At 33.1% G+C, this 19,852-nt stretch overlaps 2 protein-coding genes and 1 pseudogene across 2 annotated transcripts; 1 reads left to right on the forward strand and 2 right to left on the reverse strand.

The window, feature by feature from the left end:
• Positions 1–1,543: 1,543 nt before the first annotated feature.
• Positions 1,544–3,417, reverse strand: LOC123221478 (annotated as a pseudogene).
• A 3,263-nt stretch (positions 3,418–6,680) lies between these two features.
• LOC123220434 (putative F-box protein PP2-B12) lies at positions 6,681–7,855 on the reverse strand. The gene is made up of 2 exons (XM_044642654.1): positions 7,432–7,855; positions 6,681–7,016 (listed from the first exon to the last, which is right to left on the reverse strand). Exons 1-2 carry the CDS (start codon positions 7,756–7,758, stop codon positions 6,921–6,923), a joined length of 423 nt encoding a protein of 140 aa, XP_044498589.1. The 5' UTR covers positions 7,759–7,855; the 3' UTR covers positions 6,681–6,920.
• Positions 7,856–17,103: 9,248 nt separating this feature from the next.
• Positions 17,104–19,509, forward strand: LOC123220435 (putative F-box protein PP2-B12). The gene is made up of 3 exons (XM_044642655.1): positions 17,104–17,506; positions 18,780–18,901; positions 18,989–19,509. The coding sequence occupies exons 1-3, from the start codon at positions 17,225–17,227 to the stop codon at positions 19,416–19,418; spliced, it is 834 nt and encodes a 277-aa protein (XP_044498590.1). The 5' UTR covers positions 17,104–17,224; the 3' UTR covers positions 19,419–19,509.
• Positions 19,510–19,852: the final 343 nt, after the last annotated feature.

A 19,852-nucleotide genomic window follows, 5' to 3' on the forward strand; every position in this document is an offset into this window, starting at 1 on the left:
ATATCAAACACCCACCCATGGCCAGTTAAATTTAATAGAACCCTAACGCCTGAAAATTTTATCTCCTTTTGCCCCCCTAAAGTTTGAAAACAAAAATTTCCCCCCAGCCTAAGTTTAAGAAAATGGCAGTTTCACCCTAGGGTTTGGTTTTGAAATCTCCGGCGACCTCTCCGGCTCCGTTGCCGACGGCTTCTCCCTCCCGAAGAATCCTCTCCTTCCGGTGATCGGTTTCCTCCCATTTGGAGGCCCGATCGTCGCCGGAAAAGCGGTGGGAGACGAAGAACTTCGTCGGGGAAGACGAAGAACTTCGTCTTCCCCGACGAAGTTCTTCGTCTCCCACCGCTTTTCCGGCGACGATCGGGCCTCCAAATGGGAGGAAACCGATCACCGGAAGGAGAGGATTCTTCGGGAGGGAGAAGCCGTCGGCAACGGAGCCGGAGAGGTCGCCGGAGATTTCAAAACCAAACCCTAGGGTGAAACTGCCATTTTCTTAAACTTAGGCTGGGGGAAAATTTTTGTTTTCAAACTTTAGGGGGGAAAAAGGAAATTATATTTTAGTTTATTTTTTAATATTATAGAGAAAATGACAATTTTACCCTTAACCCCGTTACTTTTAACTGGCCATGGGTGGGTGTTTGGTATTTCCATAGTTAAAGGGGGGAAACTTGTCATTACAGCATACCTTGGGTGGGAAATAGTCGTTTGGCCTTACTAATACAACCCAGAAGCTATATAGCACTTTTGCTATTAATCAAGAGGCTATTTCAATAACCTTTGATGGTTAGTTTGAGTGACACGAAAAGTGACTTTATATACAAAAGAGTGTAAATTTAATCTCCTTTGACGGTATATTAAAATCAAACTCTTGATTTAATTGATTTAATGGTTGTGAGGTTAGTCATTGGATCTAAAATGAATCCAAGATTTATCTTATCCAGTGTGATTGGTTACTGCTGCTGCATTACCATAGAACAGGAGGTCCTTAATTGTCGCTGAGTCGTTACCGTCGCTCAAGGCATGCAGGCACACTGAAACTGTCGAAAAATAAATAAACAAATAAAAATGTTGGTACATCAGAAAGAGCTAATGAAAACTATTAGGATGCACAAAGGTTACTCACACTACCATACTGTTCCACTTCAGAAGTCAGGAACATTCTTGACAACACTTCTACCAGGTTCCCATTAGACTATGGCTCTACTTCTTGCATGTCGCATCAAATATTTGTACCAAATCAAGCAAGAAAACCAAAGTTTCATTGAAATTAACCAAAAAATAATAAACTTCAGGAACTTCAATAATCGTGAAGAAACTATCGTGTTAAATAGCAGATTGATAACCACAAAAGTTTCTACAAAGGATCTGATGAAACAATTCAATTTTTTACCCTTCGTGATTACAATATACAGCATAACACAGAAAGCTGATAGAAAATTTTCTAACGAGATGCAGAGGACTTAAAACGAAAAGCAAGCTGCTACCATATGCGCAAGACTAAAGGAGAAAAACTATGCCAAAAAGGATGGATCCTTATTTTGCAACTAATTAGTGAAAACATACATTGAGATTACAAACACAACATTGATTCTAGTCAATTTTCAAAGTAACATAAGAATCTGACAATCTAATTTAGTGTCAAATTGGCACTGTGCATTTCTCTTGAGAATGACCTAACAAATGGCAGCGACCACATTGAACAATTCTCTTAGGGTGCTTAAAGTTTTCTACCCGGATAACACTTTTTTTGGGCCTGCCAGGTGGCCGGCGAGTTTTAGGAGGGCGTATTGAGATATCGAACTTGGCAACTCCCCTTTCAGCTCCCTCACCCAACTCTTTCCATTGGATCTTATCTGGAATGGGATTTATAAACTGTGAATAGTTCTCTTGATAACTTGCTACAGTGAAACAAGGCTCAGCAAATAGATGGACATTTTGACCACAAGAAATAAGGGCAGCGGCAGCATGAGCACAAGGTAAACCACAGAGTTGCCAACGGCGACATGAGCACACACGGCTTCTTATATCCACAATATTTGTTCGTTCATTAGATAAAATTTCGAACTCGACTTCATTTGCACGAAGAACTTGATAGCAATGAGCATCAGCAATTGCCTCTAAAATCTGCTTCTGAGTAGATGGTACAAGAATAGAAGTCCACCTCATGCCCATATCACGACAAGCATTAAACCAAGAGGCTAACTGATGGCGAATATGCTCCATCATTTGCACAATAGGGAGTTCATGGCATTCAAGAGACCAATAATATAACAACTCCGTGACACCAAGTGTAAAATGTCCATATCGCCCTTCAAAACATGCAATAGCCCAAAGTTGGGGAGGGAATTGTCGAAACCATGGTATCACATCTGGGGTGATCTCTACCATCTCAGAGATTTTAGATTCAAATTCTACTGTTGTAAGGGCATAAACAGCATTCCAGAACATATTCACCAACTTAGTGTTCTTAAATGTGTCACGAAAATTTTCACTAACATAACGTAGACAAAAACCATGAAAAGCACTTGGAAAATGTGTTTCTACTGCCTCTACAATGGCCCTCTGTCTTTCTGACAGTATTGTTAGTCTAGGCAAATTGTCAGTATTGACCCCAAGAAGCTTTCGCAATTCTGACATGAACCACATCCAATTTTCATCGCTTTCAACATCAACAATACCAATTGCTAGAGGAAATAATGCATCATTGGCATCAACAGCTGGAGCACAAAGATTTGCACCCAAGCATTTTCCTTTTAGGTGCGCTTTGTCAAGCTCCAAAAGTGGCCTACAAGCTTTTACAAACCCATATACTGATGCACGAAAAGAAACAAAGAGGCGCTGGAAACAGTTGCCTTGTTCAGTAGCAAAAACTGTAGCAATGCTTCCTGGGTTGGTTTTCCTTATTTGCTCACAGTATGCAGGAAGAAGGCGATATCCTTCTTAGTAAGTCCCATGAAGTGCAGCCATGCTACGCTCCTTACCACGCCAAGCTTGCATAGAAGACACAGCAACTCCATGCTGATCGCGGATATCTTGCAGGATTTCCCTTGGTTTGTACTGAGGATTATCTCGAATGCGTGCTTCCACTGATCTAGGAACCCAACCCACAGATGCCTGCTGATGATGAAGGTTCCGAACTCCTTCACAGTTATGCTCTCCCTGCAGGGTTCTAATTGAAAAGGTTGGAACTCCAAGACATTTTGCCACATGAACACGCCATGGACAACCTTCTTTGGAGCACTTGGCTATAAACCGGCTGCGATCTGATTTAGCAATCCGTAGATCAAAATTTAGTGCTATGGCAATATCTTTCAATGTTCTTCTGCAAGTTTCTACATCAGGAAATTCTTGGCCAATAGCTAAACTTTGTTCTGCCAAACTAACTGAAGTATCAGGTATAGTCAAAACATGATCGCCCATGAATTCACAGAATGAATGTGTGGCAGTACCAGGTTTCTCAAAGTGTTCCCCTCGTGCTGAGAAAAATTAAACTTTAAGAAATTTTTTTTTTTTTAACTTTTGAATATAAAAGATTATTAATTTTTTTAATTAAAGAAAGAAATGAGATATAAATTTATTTATTTAATATTAATAATAAAAATACAGTTTTACTTTTATAATTAAATAAAAAATTTAACAAAAATTAAAAATAAATTTTAAAATTTTTAAAATTTTAGGAATGGATATTTAAAGTCCTTTGGCCTTCATTCAAGTTTACGTATCCATCTTTTGTTTGAGATGTTAAACGGGTTTATATTATATATATATATATATATATATATATATATATATAGAGAGAGAGAGAGAGAGAGAGAGAGAGAGAGAGAGAGAGAGAGAGAGAGAGAGTCTATTTCTTTTCAATTTAAAGGCGTCAAACCAACTTTTTTTGTTATTTTCAAGCCAAATAAAACAGATATTTATATATATGTTAAAAAATAAAATAAAATTTTTTGTATTAAAGGTTGGTTTGATTTTGAGAATATTTAATAACTAAAATTAAAAGAGGCTTGCAAAAATATATTATTTTAAGTATTAATAACTTATATCTTATCTTTCAAACCAAACCAAATTAAACGTAGTTCTCAATATCAATCTAAATATCATGATGTTTATACATCATGGTCAAAAGATTTATTCTCACCAAAAGTTTGGTTTATTATCAAATTTTCATCTATTAAGTTTTAAAAATTTAAATATCAATCTATCAACTATTAAAATTAACAAAATTTGTTAGTATTAAAAGTATAATTGTCATTAAACCATTAATGTTATAAAAATAAAATTTTATTTTATTACTCCATCTTAACTTCAAAAACTGACAATTTTCTCCTGGCTTAGTTTTGAAAACTTACCTTTTCCCCCTTTCATTTCTTTCCTCCTTTCTCCGATCGCTAACCTATCTTCTTTCTCTATCAGTGCTCCCTCTCGCCTTCTGAAGGCAAATGAATCAAAAATGCCTTGACGGAATACAAATTGTCAAATTGAAGACGAAGATTGTTTGTTGAATTGAAGCTTCCACCGTGCACTTCATCAAATAGGCTCTAGACAAAGGCAAACGAATCGACTTTGTGTCTTTGTCTAGAGTCGATTCAACAAAGTGCATGACGAAAGCTTCGATTCGACGAATCATCTTTGTCTTTGATTCTATGATTTCTCTTCTATCGGGCATCTTTGATTCGTCTGTCTTTGGGAAATGAGAGGGAGTGTCGATAAGGAAAGAAAATGGGTTTTCATATGAAGAAAGGTCACTGGAGAAGTGAGGAAAGATATGAAACCCAAGGGGGAAAAAGGGTAGGTTCTCAAAACTAAACTAGGAAAAATTATTAGTCTTTAAAATTAAGGTGAAAACTCCTTAACCATGAAAATCTCAAACACCCACCTATGAGGGGTTAAGTTTGTTAGTTTCAAAGGTACAATTATCATTTCATCTATAATATTAAAAATAAATTAAAATTTAATCTCTTTTTCCCCATAAACCCTAAAAATTAAAAGTTCTTATCTAGATCAAGTTTTAAAAAATGGCATTTCCCCTTCTAGGGTTTAGTTTTCAATCTCTGACGCTATCATTGGTAACGAAGAGTCTCTAACATATCATCATGCTCTGACAGTCTTTTCCCCCTCCTTTAGAACTCCACGCAATAAAGCTCTTTGTCTTCCTAGATAAGATCTTCGTTGACTAGAGTTTCAAAGGTGGGGAGAGAGACCACCGGAGCATAGTGATGCGTTGGAGACTCTTTGTTGCCTACGGTGGCACTAGATTTAGTGCTAGAGATTGAAAACTAAACTCTGAGGGGGAATACCATTTTTTAAAACTTGATATAGGAGGAAAACTTTTAATTTTTAGGGTTTAAGGGAGAAATGATATTAAATTTTAATGAGTTAGAGTTCTATTAATTTTAACAGTCTATGAGTTAGTATTTGAGATTTTCGAAGTTAATAGATGGAAACTTGGCAAAACATGATACTTTGGGTGGGAATAAGTCCTTTCGCCTTATTGAAATAATAATCATACTCTTAATACTAACAAATTTTATTAATTTTAACAGTTGATGACTGGGTATTTAAATTTTTAAAATTTAATAAATATAAATTTGATAATAGACTAAACCTTAAGTCATATAAACCTTAGAAGACAAAATTTTGCTTTTTTTAATAATATTATTTATCATATATTGTATTTTCTTTTTTCATACGTAGATTTTAAAATAAATATATATATAAAAGCAATATATTAGATTTGTGTATAGGATAAGCTTCTCTTATTTAAGAGTTTCTATATCGATTGAATACCTTCAAATTGCAAAATAAAAAATAGATAAAAGATAAGTGATATTACACTATAAAAATTAGACGTGAGCAGGTCTAAATATCTTGTAAAAATTGAGGAAATTAGAATCAAAATGAAACCTAGAATCTACAAAATCAATTCCAGATAGGAATCGACCATATAGGTTTTAAATAGATTTTGATTCCTACTGGGAACCTATACTACATCAAATTGTGTAAAAAACTGACTTTTTTTGGGTAGTTAAACACAATTACAATCTTTTAGAATTTAATCTCATATTAAATATATGCAACATTAAATATAGAAGCTATTTTATGCAAATTAATAGCACTAAGAGCAAATTAATGTCATAACAATATGTATAAAGAGTGAATAGTTTGAAAGAAAGAAAATTAATTACAATAATATGTCTACTAGGGTAAGATTCAAACCGAGCCCGTTTGAGTTTGAGTTTGAGTTCGGTTCAAACGGGCTCAAAATGAGCCAACCCTATATAAGCTTGGTCGGGCTTGAGCTTGAACTATTCGTCAAATTTTTTAATTAAAAATTTTAATACAAAATGACATCGTTTTGACTAATATGTATTAAAACAACGTCGTTTTAATAATGAAATAGTTAAAAACTCGAGTTTAAAACAAACCAAGTTCAAACTTGGCTTCCACGAGCTCGAACTCAAACCCGATCTCTGTTATATATAAACTGAGCCAAGCTTGAGCTCAAACTCGACTCAGCTCGAATCTAGCTCTAATGTCTACAATAATTTCAATTAAAGCTTGACAAAAAACTAACCATTAAATCCATCAATTGAATAAACATTAGAAGCCTTTTTCTTCATTATATTTGCTTGTTAATAATTTAGAATTGAGAAGACTTGTTCTTTATGCTTACTTATTGGTGATTCATAATTCAAGTTTACATTCATGTTAAAGAGCAATCATACCAACAGTTTCCCATAAACCTCAATCAGTTTTCATATTTCAAAATCTGGGGCCATCCCTCTCCTATACTCTAATTCAAATATCTCACTAAATCTCTAACTTCTCCAAGCTGGCCATCAGTTGCACCAAAATAAGGATAAATGAAGGTGTTCTCCGTTTTCAAATTCTAGAAAAACCCCAAAACAACTGCTCTTTACTCAATCTCTTTCCATAAGCCAAATGGGATGATGTCTACTGTGAAAGAATCTTGGCACATAATATTTCTTCCCACTCTGCTTGCGCATGTAAAAGACCTGTTGGATGTCATTAAAATCAATTATATCACAGCATCAATATAAAAGAAGGGTAATTTTAATGTGCCCCCAAAGTTCGGAGAAAAGACGAGGACACCCAAGTGCTTTGACTTGTAAAAAAAAGCTTACAAATTTCGTTTTCAGTGACAATTACGTTAACATTCTTCTAATTTGACTTTAGAAACGGAAGTCTTCGAAATTTTTAAAAAATTTTAGGAATCTGATTTACACTTTCCAAACCTTAGGGAGTTCATGAGTACAAATTCTGACAAACTGACCTTACAACTATTTCATGCACCAAACAATTAAATAATTTATGAAAAACCCAAATTCGGATCCCATTCTCAAAAATGAAAAATTCGCAATCAAAATCTCCTAAAATTGAAAACCCATATCCAAAATGACGAAAACAAACCGTTTGCCCATCATCAATCATAATCATGTGGTCACAGAGACTGAGAAAAAGCTCCTTCTTGGAAGGCAAAGACAGTAGATAAGGCGGAGAAGAAGAGTAAGAAATGATAGACTTGTAGTCGTGGGGCAAAAAGCACTCCCAGACGATGTCGGATTCTGCGGCTGACTTGAAAATGGAAGAAACCAAGGACAAGCGGCAGGCGTCACGAGGGGTGGTGAAGGAGATAATGGCGGCGATGCAGTCTTCTGGTAATAAACTCATGGGGCTTTCGGGTTCGCATCGTTGATGGGGGTCAGTGGTTGGTTGGTGTTGGTGGTGGTTAGCCATGGAAGTGATTTGACGATGATGAAACTTGTACGGCTTTATAAAGAAGACAGGGAGAGTGAGAGAGAGTCAATGGAAAGCTTAGCGGTGAAGGACTGCTGAATTTTGGTAGTTTCTTTTTTAGAAAATTAATTAATTATTTTTATAAATTTTTTGTGGGACCGACATATTTTAAATTAATTACAATACTTCCTTACTTTTTTATTAAATTAATAGAAAACCTCTTTAGATTTCTAAAATAATAAACAGACCGCATAAAGTTAGTGATACTTCTTGTCCCACTATGAACATAGAGATAAAAAATTTTAGAAAATCATTCAACCATCTAATTATATAATATATAAATATGTATTTATATTATATATATTATATATAAATATTTATATATAAATTTTTTTTAATAATAGTAAAATTATATAATTTTTAGAATAAACATAACAAAAGACAAAAATATCTTATATTACTTTTAATATATATTAAAGTTAAATAAACTTTACACTTAAATTTAATAAACACATTTCAACCTCAATTTATAAAAATAAATTAAAATTTAAAATGGTTGCCTACAAACATTCACTCCTGGCGACTACTGCATTGCATCAAATTAATGCGATTTTAATAGAATCATACCAGAAAAATACGATTCTAATCAGAATTACATTGGTGTAATACAATTCAGTCAAAACTGTACCATATAAATACGATTTTGACTGAAATTAAATGAATGATTCTAGTTGAAATTGTATTATAATGGGGCAATTTAATGAAAATCACACTGAAATGTTAGAATTGCAATATTTTGATACAATTTTGACTCAATCACACTATTTTGGTGTATTGCCATCCAACTCTATTTTCAATTATAATTGGTGCAATTACGAGTGATAACTGATTGGAGTGATTTTTTCAATTGAATAAAAGGGTCTAAATGATACATACTTAAGTTGGTGAAGGGAAAAGAAATTGTTCTATTTTAGAGAGGTGTAAATAACATTTTTCTATAATATTTATATATTTCTTTTAGCAATAATAAATTTTTTACTACTATAAAAAACGTTTAGTCAATCCCCATAATTATATACACCATAGTTAAAAAGAGTACGTGTACACGTAAATTTTATAATTATTATCCCAATATCTTATATAAATATGGGGAGGTTAACAACTTAGAGTTGAAATGAGAGGTGCTCGGTGGCTGAAGAAACGAAAAAAAAAAATCTCAAATTTGAGAGAAAAAATGTGACTTTTAAAATTAAAAAATTTTAAACAAAAGTGAAGTTGTTAGTTTTTAAAATCTAGAGAAGAATATAATGAATTATATATTTTTAATATTATTTTTAAAATGACAATTTTATTCATAACTACAACTGAAAATTTTAATAAAAAATAGCTCTTGAGTAACTCTTTAGGTTTTTGAAAGTTGACGTGTATGAGTTTGAAATTACCCTATACCTTGGGTGGGAATAAGTCTTCTAACCTTTTTTATTTTGCATTCTTATAACCCAATTGCACTTTATTTTTTATTTATTGTTAAAAACATGCAAATTTAACATTTAATTAATACAAAATGGCCTTTTGGTTAAAAAAAAAAGAGTATAATACCGAACAGTTTCAAAAAAAAAAGGAAAGTAATATTCTATGTATATATTTTTTAATATACGACTAAGTATTCAGATTTTTGTATTTGCTAAACCTCAAATTGATCCTAGTTGCTGAACAGAAGGATAGAAGTAGTATACTTACGTAGGCAAATGGCTAAGAAACAAAGACAAAACTTTTAGCCATGCAGATTCCTTCCCTTGCGAAATTTCTATGCAAAAGAATCGGCATGTCAGCTGTTGGCAGACGCCTTTGAAATTAACATTTCATAGGAGAGCACGTCTCTTCTGTCTTATGGTAAGGGACAAAAATCAGCCCCGATCGGTAATGGCGGTGGTTAAAGATAATCACTAGGCGCCATGCAGAAGAGTTGATGTCAACTAGGGGAAAACTCAGAAGAAGTGGAACTACCTTCAACGAAGGCTAAGAATTTAATTGAAATACTGCCAAGTTGCGTTGTTCTACTTTATCAAATCATTAGCTCAAAATTCCACATCTGATTATTTAAATAAATAATAAGTTACCAAATAAATAAATAAATAAATAAATATATATATATATATATATTTGCAAACTTATACATTGTCCCTGTTATTATTATTATTAAGGAAAATGCTTTCATTATTATTATTGTTTGTTGAAAAAAAGATTATATTGAGAAAATTAAAGAGATAGACATCCTTATATCATTATTCCAAACACACAAGTCTTAGTTAATGATTGTTAAGATGGTAGAGTCTTTTGAAATTCTATATTTGAATTCATAATGCAACCAGTTTCAAGTTATATATAGAAACTTTAAATATTTATATTGACTCAAAAGTAATTGAAACAAAGACAAAACATGTGTAAAAAATGTACAAACTTTCTATAAATGAGAAAGTTTGATATCTTTTAGTAAAAATTTACTAATTTAAAATTTTAAATTAATTAAAGAAATTAATAAAACGGAACTTCAAGATCTTATAAAGTCGTGTTGTATAAATGATTTGGGGATAATAATGAATATTCAAAAGTGCAAGGGTAGAAACAAGACATATGGAGTAATATATTGCCCTGGAAAACCTAAGATATACTAGAAGAGAAGCGGAAATGATTATGAGCTCATAGTTAGGTAGCTCAAGATAGCATGCGTGCTTAGTATAATAGTACCATGGTTAGAGATATAAGTATTAAGGTCGTTATGAAGGGGCACAATATGTAGTAAAACTTGATCACTCACTGTAAGGTCTTGTAAGTAGTAGTAAGCTTGAGTTTAATCGCAATACGATAGCGGTGTAAAGAGTGGACTGCATAGTTATAATATTTATATGGCCAATGTGTCAAATCACTATCTTGACTTAGTTTAATCGGCAAATCAATTACAATTCAGTCTAGTTTAAATAAGTTTTCACCTGTAAAATGTCTAGTGAAAATAGCATAGTAAAAAATCATTAGATATGAGAAAAATGGATCAATTTAGTGAGTCAGAATTGAGAAACCTAATATGTCTCGAGGTTTTAAATAGATGAATAGTGAGTTCACGTCATCCAAGTGGAATAAACAATTACTCTTGCTGACTTGATTAGGGTGAACTGAGTCTAAGGGTGAAATAGAAATTTAATAAAGTTTTAGCATATTCTTACTTATTAAGTATTTATTACTCACCTTTTTATATTTTATTTATTTTATAGGTGATAAGACTGAGTGATGACAGTGGTGCAACATTTTGGTAGGCTAAACAATAGAGGGCAATAATGTCATTTGACCTATTTTATGTAAAGAAATTCTTTTTATAACTTACGAGTATTTTTACTTCTATATTTGGGTATTGAAATCCTTTTATGCATGAGACATTTTTTGCATAATTTCCACACTTTGTTATTTAAATAAAAGATTTTTACTTTTTTTTATTATTAAATATATGTTATTATTATTATTTCTATTTCCATTTAAATAATGATATTGATATTCAATTTAGTAGTATTTTTCTTTGGAGGACAATACTTCTAAAGGGGGTGTTACGACTTTCTCCACTGCCTCTTCTTCGATTGTAGTCATTTCTTCGGTCACTAGAGATTTCCTCTAGTGTTCTCAGGCCACATAAATTTTGACATCTTTCACAAAAAAACATAACTCTTCGATTGATCTTTCTCCAGTTTCTCTACTCTTGCATCCATTCTAGTACATATCATACCCCATACTTGATTTTGTTACAACTCAACCTGCAAAATCACAATAATAGTGCCAAAACACAATACAGAGACATAATCTATTGAATGGAAATATACTAATCTTTTTATCGACTAGCAGAAGCACCAATTTACAAATCTTCATCTGCTTAATCAGTACAAGAAAAGTTCAAAAAGAATTAAGCTACTATGGTGTTTTGAGGAACCAATTGCCTCCCTTAAACCTCAATCAGTCAAACAATTTTCATAATTCAAAATCTATGACCATCTCTCTCTTATACTTCAATTCAAATATCTCTCCCTTAATCTCTTATTGCCACATTGTCAGTCACATTTTGTGTGGGTTCTCCTTGTTGGTCTTTTGCTTTTCTTGAGTTCCGTTGCAAATAACAAATAACATTTTTTCCTAGTCTGCTTGTCCATGTAAAAGGCTTGTTTGAAGTCAGTAAAATCAAGTATCTCAACAACATAAAAGAAGGAAGTGGTTTAAATTTTGCTGAAGCATTCGAATGTTAGAATGACATCACCAAAAATTCATAGTGATCATCGTGAGTTTGAAATTAAGTCTTTTTAGTGTTTTCGTCTCTTTTTATGATCTGATGACAACCAGATATAAGATCTAGTTTTGAAAAAATGGTTGCCCTTTCTAACTCATCCAATAATTTATTAATAGCATGTATTGAAAATTTATCCATAAATATTACGTTATTTAAAGTTCTATAGTCGACGCATAATTGTCACCCACCCTATTCTTCCTTAGCAACAATATTGGATTTGTAAAGGAGCCAACATTGGGTTTCATGATACTAGTAGTAAGCATCTCCTTAACAACTCTTTCGACGTTTGTCTTCTAAAAATGAGGGTAGTGATAGGGTTAAATATTTGGTGGGTGAGCCCCTTCAAAGAGTCTAATTGTATGATAATGCGCCCTTCAAGAGGGTAGTTCAATTAGGGAATCAACATTGATGAAAACTCTGGTAGCACAACAGCCAAATTAGGAGCCACACTTTCATTTTACTCATCCAATGCCATAAAAGTTTAATCAAACTCAATCTACTAGGCTTGGTCAGAGTTCTAGGTTGTTTTTAAGGCAGTAGTAGAAAAAACTTCTAACTTATTCAATGTTAGATCATCCGAAGCATCTTTTGTTCATTACCATAAATTTGAGGTATATGACCTTTTAATTCTCTTGCACCACCCCCAAGAACTAAATCCATGCCATCCAATTGGAAGAGTAGAAAATTTAACAATTTCTACCTTCTAAAAGGAAACCATTACTGCCTCATAGATTCCTGAACTTCAAATTTTCTTTCCATCACCAAGCAAAACTCCAAACTGCTCAGTTTAGTGGATATGCAGATTCAACTCTTCACGTTTCTAATATAAAATTATGGGTAGCTCAGTTATCTCTGATATAAAATTTGAACCTATTCCTCCAATTTTAAATTGGGTATTGGAGCTCATTCTTGTACCAGATTGAGATTGAATATTACCTGGTCCACTACTTGACTCCACAAATTGTTGACGTTTAAATGGATTTTGAGGCCTTGGATATTTTTGGCTTTTGGACTCTCATAATGCCTAAAGTAATAATTTTTTCAATATTCCGAGCCAAATCCATGGTTTGGCCTAAGTTTTTAGGCCCAAATAATCTCACTTTAAACTTGATCTCATCAACTAAACCATTCATAAAAGCTGCTTTGAGCAACTTTTCTAATAAATCTTTCAATGGAGCTGCAAGCAATTTGAACTGTATTATGTACTGAACAACCAATTTAGTTTGACAAAGAGCCATCAACTATATTCATGTCGACTATCATATGTCATAAGTCGAAAGTCTATTGTCGATTAGTACGACACTTAGTGGCTCTTCAGTGGTTTAGTCAGCCTAAACCCCGATATGCTATCTTGAACTTGGCAGAAATAAGTTCTAACAATGGAATGGCGGAAGAAAATAGTCAAGAATATAGAAAGTAAATTCGAATGCACAAAGGATAGGACAATAGAGTTTCGGGAAATATGTTGTATTAACTTGAACTAATGCTTGAAGAATATCCTGTACAAAGGTTGCCCTTTTTATATGCTCACAAAGATATTTCAGATACAAATATACATTAATTACAAATGAACTACCAAGGAGTCATGCAACCAATGCATGACTGCCCACTGCCCATGCACCCCTACATAACCTGGCATTTTGCACCACGGCGGCCCCCTGGCTACATGGCTTCCATTTTGTGCACATTGCTAACTCATGGCTACACCTATGTTGCTTGTCTCTGCATGTGCATCATTGTGTCCTGCAAGTTGGCTCCTTGACCCTTGGACTGCCTCCCACTGGCTGGCACATTGAGCTATTGGACTGGGCTGTTTGGGCTGGCTCTCCCCCTGGCCTTAACCCTTCCTTGGCTGCTGGATGATTGGGTTAGACTCCCCAACACTGTGTTGCGAGCCTTATGCCCATTTGTCCATAGACTAGACCTACCCCTTGGCTGGCCTATCTGCTACGCAGGCGGCCTACTGTGCAACACGCACCTCTATGTTGTTGCTTGCCTAGATCCGTGATTATACTACGGGATTGGACCTACATTCACACAATGACATGCTGAACCCACGTTCATTTTGTGGTGCACCCGATTGTTACGTTGCGACGACCCATGTCGTGCTTGCCAAAATTAGTCCGTGACGCGTATTATGAAGAATTGAATCGATTTACTAGAGTTTTCTTCCCTTCTTGAATTTGATTCACTTGAAAATAACTCTCTGCATTGTATGCCTAACTTGAGGATCTTCTGCCTAAAAAATTGATAACTCCAATTGTTAGAGAGGTGTTTCACTCTGACATAGTTTTCCCTTATCATGAGACATTGACTGAAATTTACTCTGGCTTTCTACACTAAAGCTTTCCTAATTACAATTGTTGCTTTATTCATCGGAGAATTTTTTTTCCCTCGCTATATAAATTGGACATCTTCACAAATGAGCTTAACACTTTGATTGATTTTTGTATGTCGAAAAGATTTTTTTCCATCTTTATTCTCGCATCCATTATAGTTAGAGGTGGCAAAAGGTCAGTATAATTAGAGGTGTTAAAGGGTCGAGTTAGCCCAAGGCCTAGTTTAAATCCCTTTTTTATAAATTGACCCACAAGTGCATAACCTGTTACTATTATGGATTGTGCCAAGCTCATGGCTTCGCAAAATCGTGCCTGTGCTCGGAAACTAGACCCTTATGTTGGCTTGGCTCAACATGTTGTTGCAGCAGACCAAAAAAAATTTAAAAAGACATTTGAATTGGGTGCAGAATGATCCCTTGTCATTCCACACCCAAATGGCTGCTAATATAAGGTATGTAGTCATAGGGATGTTAGCCCAACAACTTTCGGCCTCTTTCTCTTTTTTTTTTTTTTTTCAATTTAACATTCCTTGTAAAAACCTCCCTCCTTTAACATTTTTCATTACCTCATAGAATCCAAACTTTCTTCAACTTTATCAGTCTCAAAGTATCTCAATCAATTTTTATTCTGCACAACAGCTTTGTTTCCATTTAATTTATCAATTAGTCAATTATCATTTTTTTTAATTTAATACAAACGGATCCACACTTATATGAGTTTAATTTGTTTTGAATACTATGACAATGAATAAACTCAATATGTTATCTTTTTTTTTTTTTCATTTAATACCACGCCACTTGAAAAAGTAATAACAAATTATCTTTACTAGATCACGATCAGTCAATAAATCTATTGTATGTAATCAAAATAGTTCAGGGAGATATGACAAATTTCACATATAATCAACGAAAAATGCGCAGTTATATAATCAGGTATGTTATTGCTTAAGATAAACATTTTACTTATACTAAATATGAAATATTCGAATGGATGATATAATATAGTGTTCAACCAATATTTAAAAGAATTTCTAGGCCTACACTTAAATGTTGCATTGTTAGGAATTATGAATTGATGAAATTAAAAATTATGAAATAACTAAATGATTTTAATAGTGTTATTTTTATTACTTTTTATTTATATGCAATTACTAATCAGCATTTAGGATATATTTGTATAACTAGCAGCTACATTAATTTTGACTAGCCGTTTTGTAGTCGTATTATTGCATTTAGGGTATTAAAATAATCTCATTTTCATGTCATAATTTATCAAGTATTTACAAATATTTTTAATGAAAACAGAATAGATAACTCAATTTTTACGATTACATTTGATAATGCCAAAAATAATTAGAGTAATTAAATTAATGATGAAACATTTATATTTATCATTTGGTGACAAATTATTTTATATTAGGTGCATATATCATATTATAAATTTAATAACTCAAGATAGTTTTGAGTTTAGTAAAACATCATATAAGACCAACTAGACATGTCATTGCTCACATTAAAATTACCATTCCTTATTTTGTATTGATGTATAATTGTTGTTATTGACATCAAACAGGCTTTTCACTTGGACAAGCAGGGTGGGAAGAAATGTTATATGATATCAATCTATGAGGGAACTCATAATTGCATGGGTTGATACTCCTGCGTATTGGAGATGGTCTTCTTTACCCAGAGCAAGGTTTGTATCTCAGTTCTTCTTGACGCCTAGTTTTTTCCAAGCTGTGTATAGATTTATATATCTAAAATAAATACGTATAATATTACTTCCGTTACTCATTCCTTGGATCTCTTGGAAACCTTAATTAGCAAGTAGATTAACAGAAAACATAATCAAACCAAGCCAAGACAATATTGATGTTAATTTCAACTGAATGGTAGCGTGTTCAAAGTTGGTTTGACGGTGATCCATATACGTAGACTTGATTTTCTTTCTTTTTCTTGGTCTTTGCTTATATTTCTCTTTTTAACTAATGGTCAACATGGCCATAACTGCAAACTTTTCCTTTCATTTATTCCAAGTTATTTATTATTGATAGTTATTAAATAAAATAATTATCTGACATTAATATTATTATAGACTTCACACTAAAATCTCAAACAATTGAGATTACTTTATTTATTAATTAATACCGAACATGTATATAAATAATTAAGAATCTTTTATTAAAAATAGAAGAAAAATGGGAAGATTAAGTATAAGTAGCTTACATTGAAGAGGAGGAGGAGGACAGAAGAAGAAGAAGAAGAGATGAACTTTTTTTTTTTTGTTTAAGCATTCTTTATATTATTAATTTCAAATTTTAAAGAAGAAAAATTGTGAAAATTTTAAATTTAGAGAAAAAAATATTATACAATTTTTATTTTTTAAATTTTTTAGTAAATAATGATTTTATTCTTAATCTTAATTAATATTTTTTACCAAAATTCTTTTATAAATAAATGTTTAGATTTTTAAAAATTAAAAAATAAAATTTTGAAATTTTAATATACTTTCATACTTAATTAAAACAAATACTATACAGTAATAGAGAAATAAATTTATATATAATTATTTTAAAATATTTATTTTTTACACCACCCTCTAAATTAATTATAAAACACTGTTAGTAATAAAAAGATTTATTAATTTGATTATAATGAACATAGAGCCCGCCGTCCGTGAAAATTCTCAGTTTCGTCAAGCCTTCGGGGCTAAGCTTTTGACTAACTCTCTCTTCTCTATAAAGCACTTCCATGGCTACCACTACCACCAACCAATCACTGACTCCGGTCAACAAGAAGGCCCCATGAATTCATTACCAGAAGGCTGCATAGCCGACATCACCTGCTGCACCACCCCTCGTGACGCGTGCCGTTTGTCCTTGGTTTCTTCCCTTTTCAAGTCCGCTGCAGAATCCGACGCCGTTTGGGAGCGCTTCTTGCCTCCCGACTACCAGTCTATCATTTCTAACTCTTGTCCTTGCCCGTCATCGTCTTCTTCTCCGCCTTCTTTGTTGTGTTTGCCGTCCAAGAAGCAGCTCTTTCTCAGTCTCTGTGACCACCCGATTCTCATTGATGGTGGGAAAAAGGTTTGTTTTCGTGATTTTGGATACGAGTATTCAGTTTTACGAGATTTTGATTTTGTTTTGGGGGATGGGATCCGTGTTTGAGTTTTTGTAAAATTATTTATTGGCCAAGAGACTTATTCCCACCCAAGGTATCATGTAAACCCAAACTTATATTCGGTAATTTTTAAAATTTTAAATACATAAATTTTGATATTAATAGCATAAAATTATTAGTAAAATTATTTTTTAATTCATATTTTAAAATTATTCTTAAATTTTAAAATTTTTATTTATATCTTCTACCTCATATTTTTAAGGTCGAAAAACCGATTTTTTCCCTTGTTTAATTGCAAACCTACATCTTTTTTTTATATATGTCATTCCCCTAACTTTTTAGAAAAATTTAGTTTCACCCTTTCTTTGTCCTTCAGTTTCTAGATCTCATCTTTGACGATCATTTATTGTCGATTCTCTCCCTCTTGACCACTGTCCCTTTCTTCTTCTAGAAATTGTCTTTATCTCAGACGAAGATGAACGATTTTCGTTTGATGAAGACACATCTGACTAGTCATTTTTGTCATGAAAAACAATCATCTTTGTTTAACGAAGACAATTTGTCTTCGTCAGAGAGGGGAGGAAGAGTGACCGGGGAGGGAGAGAGCCAACAATTAGAAGCAGCGAATGGTCGTCAGAGATGAGATTTTTTAAAAAGTTGAGGCTGAAATTGAAATGTCTTAGAAAGTTGAGGGTGATTGTAATAGAAAAAAAGATGAGAGCTTAAAATTTATACTTAAGAGGAAAAAAAAAACAGTTTTTAAACTTAGAAAATATGAGGTAGGGGGTCAAAATAAATATTTCAAAACTTATGCGTAATTCAAAATATTAATTTAAATAAAATTTTTAAATGAGAATTTTACCATTAACAATAACACTCAAATTTAACAAATAAGTAAGTATTTGAATTTTAAAAAACTATCGGATATGAGCCTGGGTAGTTTGGGATTATACTAAACCTTTGGTGGGAATAAGGCTTTTGGCCTTATTTATTTGATTGACATATGAAACTGTGAAAAAGTTGTTCATTAGATAAGTTTGTTTGAATCTGTATCCATGACCTCCATAAGGTTTGGAAAGTGCCATTTAGATCCCTAAAAGATTTCGAAATGTTCAAAGACTTCCCTTACAATTCAAACCTTTTGGGCTTAATGTCTTCTCTTAAAACATTGGGGGCATATTAAAATTACTCTTCCTTCTTTTGTATTGATGCATAATTACTGATATTGGCATCGAATAGGCCTTTTACTTGGACAAGCAGAGTGGGAAGAAATGTTATATGATATCTGCGAGGGAACTCATGATTGTGGGGGGTGATACACCTAGGTATTGGGCATGGTCTTCTTTACCCGGGCGAGGTTTGTATCTCACTTCCTCTTGACACTTAGTTTTCTTCAAGCTACTCCAAGCTATTTCTGGGTGAGATTAATTTGACTGACCATTTGACAGGTTCCAGGAGGCAGCTGAGCTTATAGAAATGTATACGCTCGAGATACGTGGAAAGATTAGTACGTGCATTCTGACCCCAGGGACACATTACACAGCTTTTCTTGTGTTCAAGCTGACGGAAAGGTCGTATGGGTTTTACAGTCCACCAGTTGAGGTCAGTGTTGGACTTGTGAAGAGTGAAAGCCAAAAACGCTATGTGTATTTGTATGTGGTAATCGGGCAAGATGACCATCATCCTAGGGAGAGAAGAGACAAGTGGCTTGAGGTAGAGTTAGGTGACTTTTACAATGCAGGACATGGGGATGATGAATTGGAAATAAGTATTTTGGAGGTGAAGGGAGGTTGGTGGAAGAGTGGCCTCATTGTTCAAGGAATTGAGATAAGGCCAATCAGTGGAACCAAGATTTATACCGAGCGGGGATCTCCGTGACTCCGTTATTGTTAAAATGGATATCAACCAAGCCTAGCCCAAACACACTCCAACACACATATAAGCATACAATTTAATATGTCGACAAATGTGCTTAGGACATAGAAAATTATAAATTGATATCAAACTTAAGTAGAATTCAACATATCTCATATTGAAATTATATGAAGGATATAAAATTACTATAATACAATTCTTTACTAAACAATCAAAAAATCACAAAATTCTTATTTTTGACTGAATATGATTGGGACTTGACTACTACTATAATGAACATGTTAAAGCTCTTTAAAATAACCAAATGATCAATGTTCAAGTATTTATTATTCTATCACTTGTTTAATTTTATATTAAATAATGGATATTAGTTTTATTTTTAAGGTCAAAAGACTTATTCCCACCCAAGGTTTTGTTTAGCTGTAAGCTCCCATTTA

The sequence above is a fragment of the Mangifera indica genome, chromosome 7, assembly GCF_011075055.1.
Source record: "Mangifera indica cultivar Alphonso chromosome 7, CATAS_Mindica_2.1, whole genome shotgun sequence".
Classification (NCBI taxonomy): domain Eukaryota; kingdom Viridiplantae; phylum Streptophyta; class Magnoliopsida; order Sapindales; family Anacardiaceae; genus Mangifera; species Mangifera indica.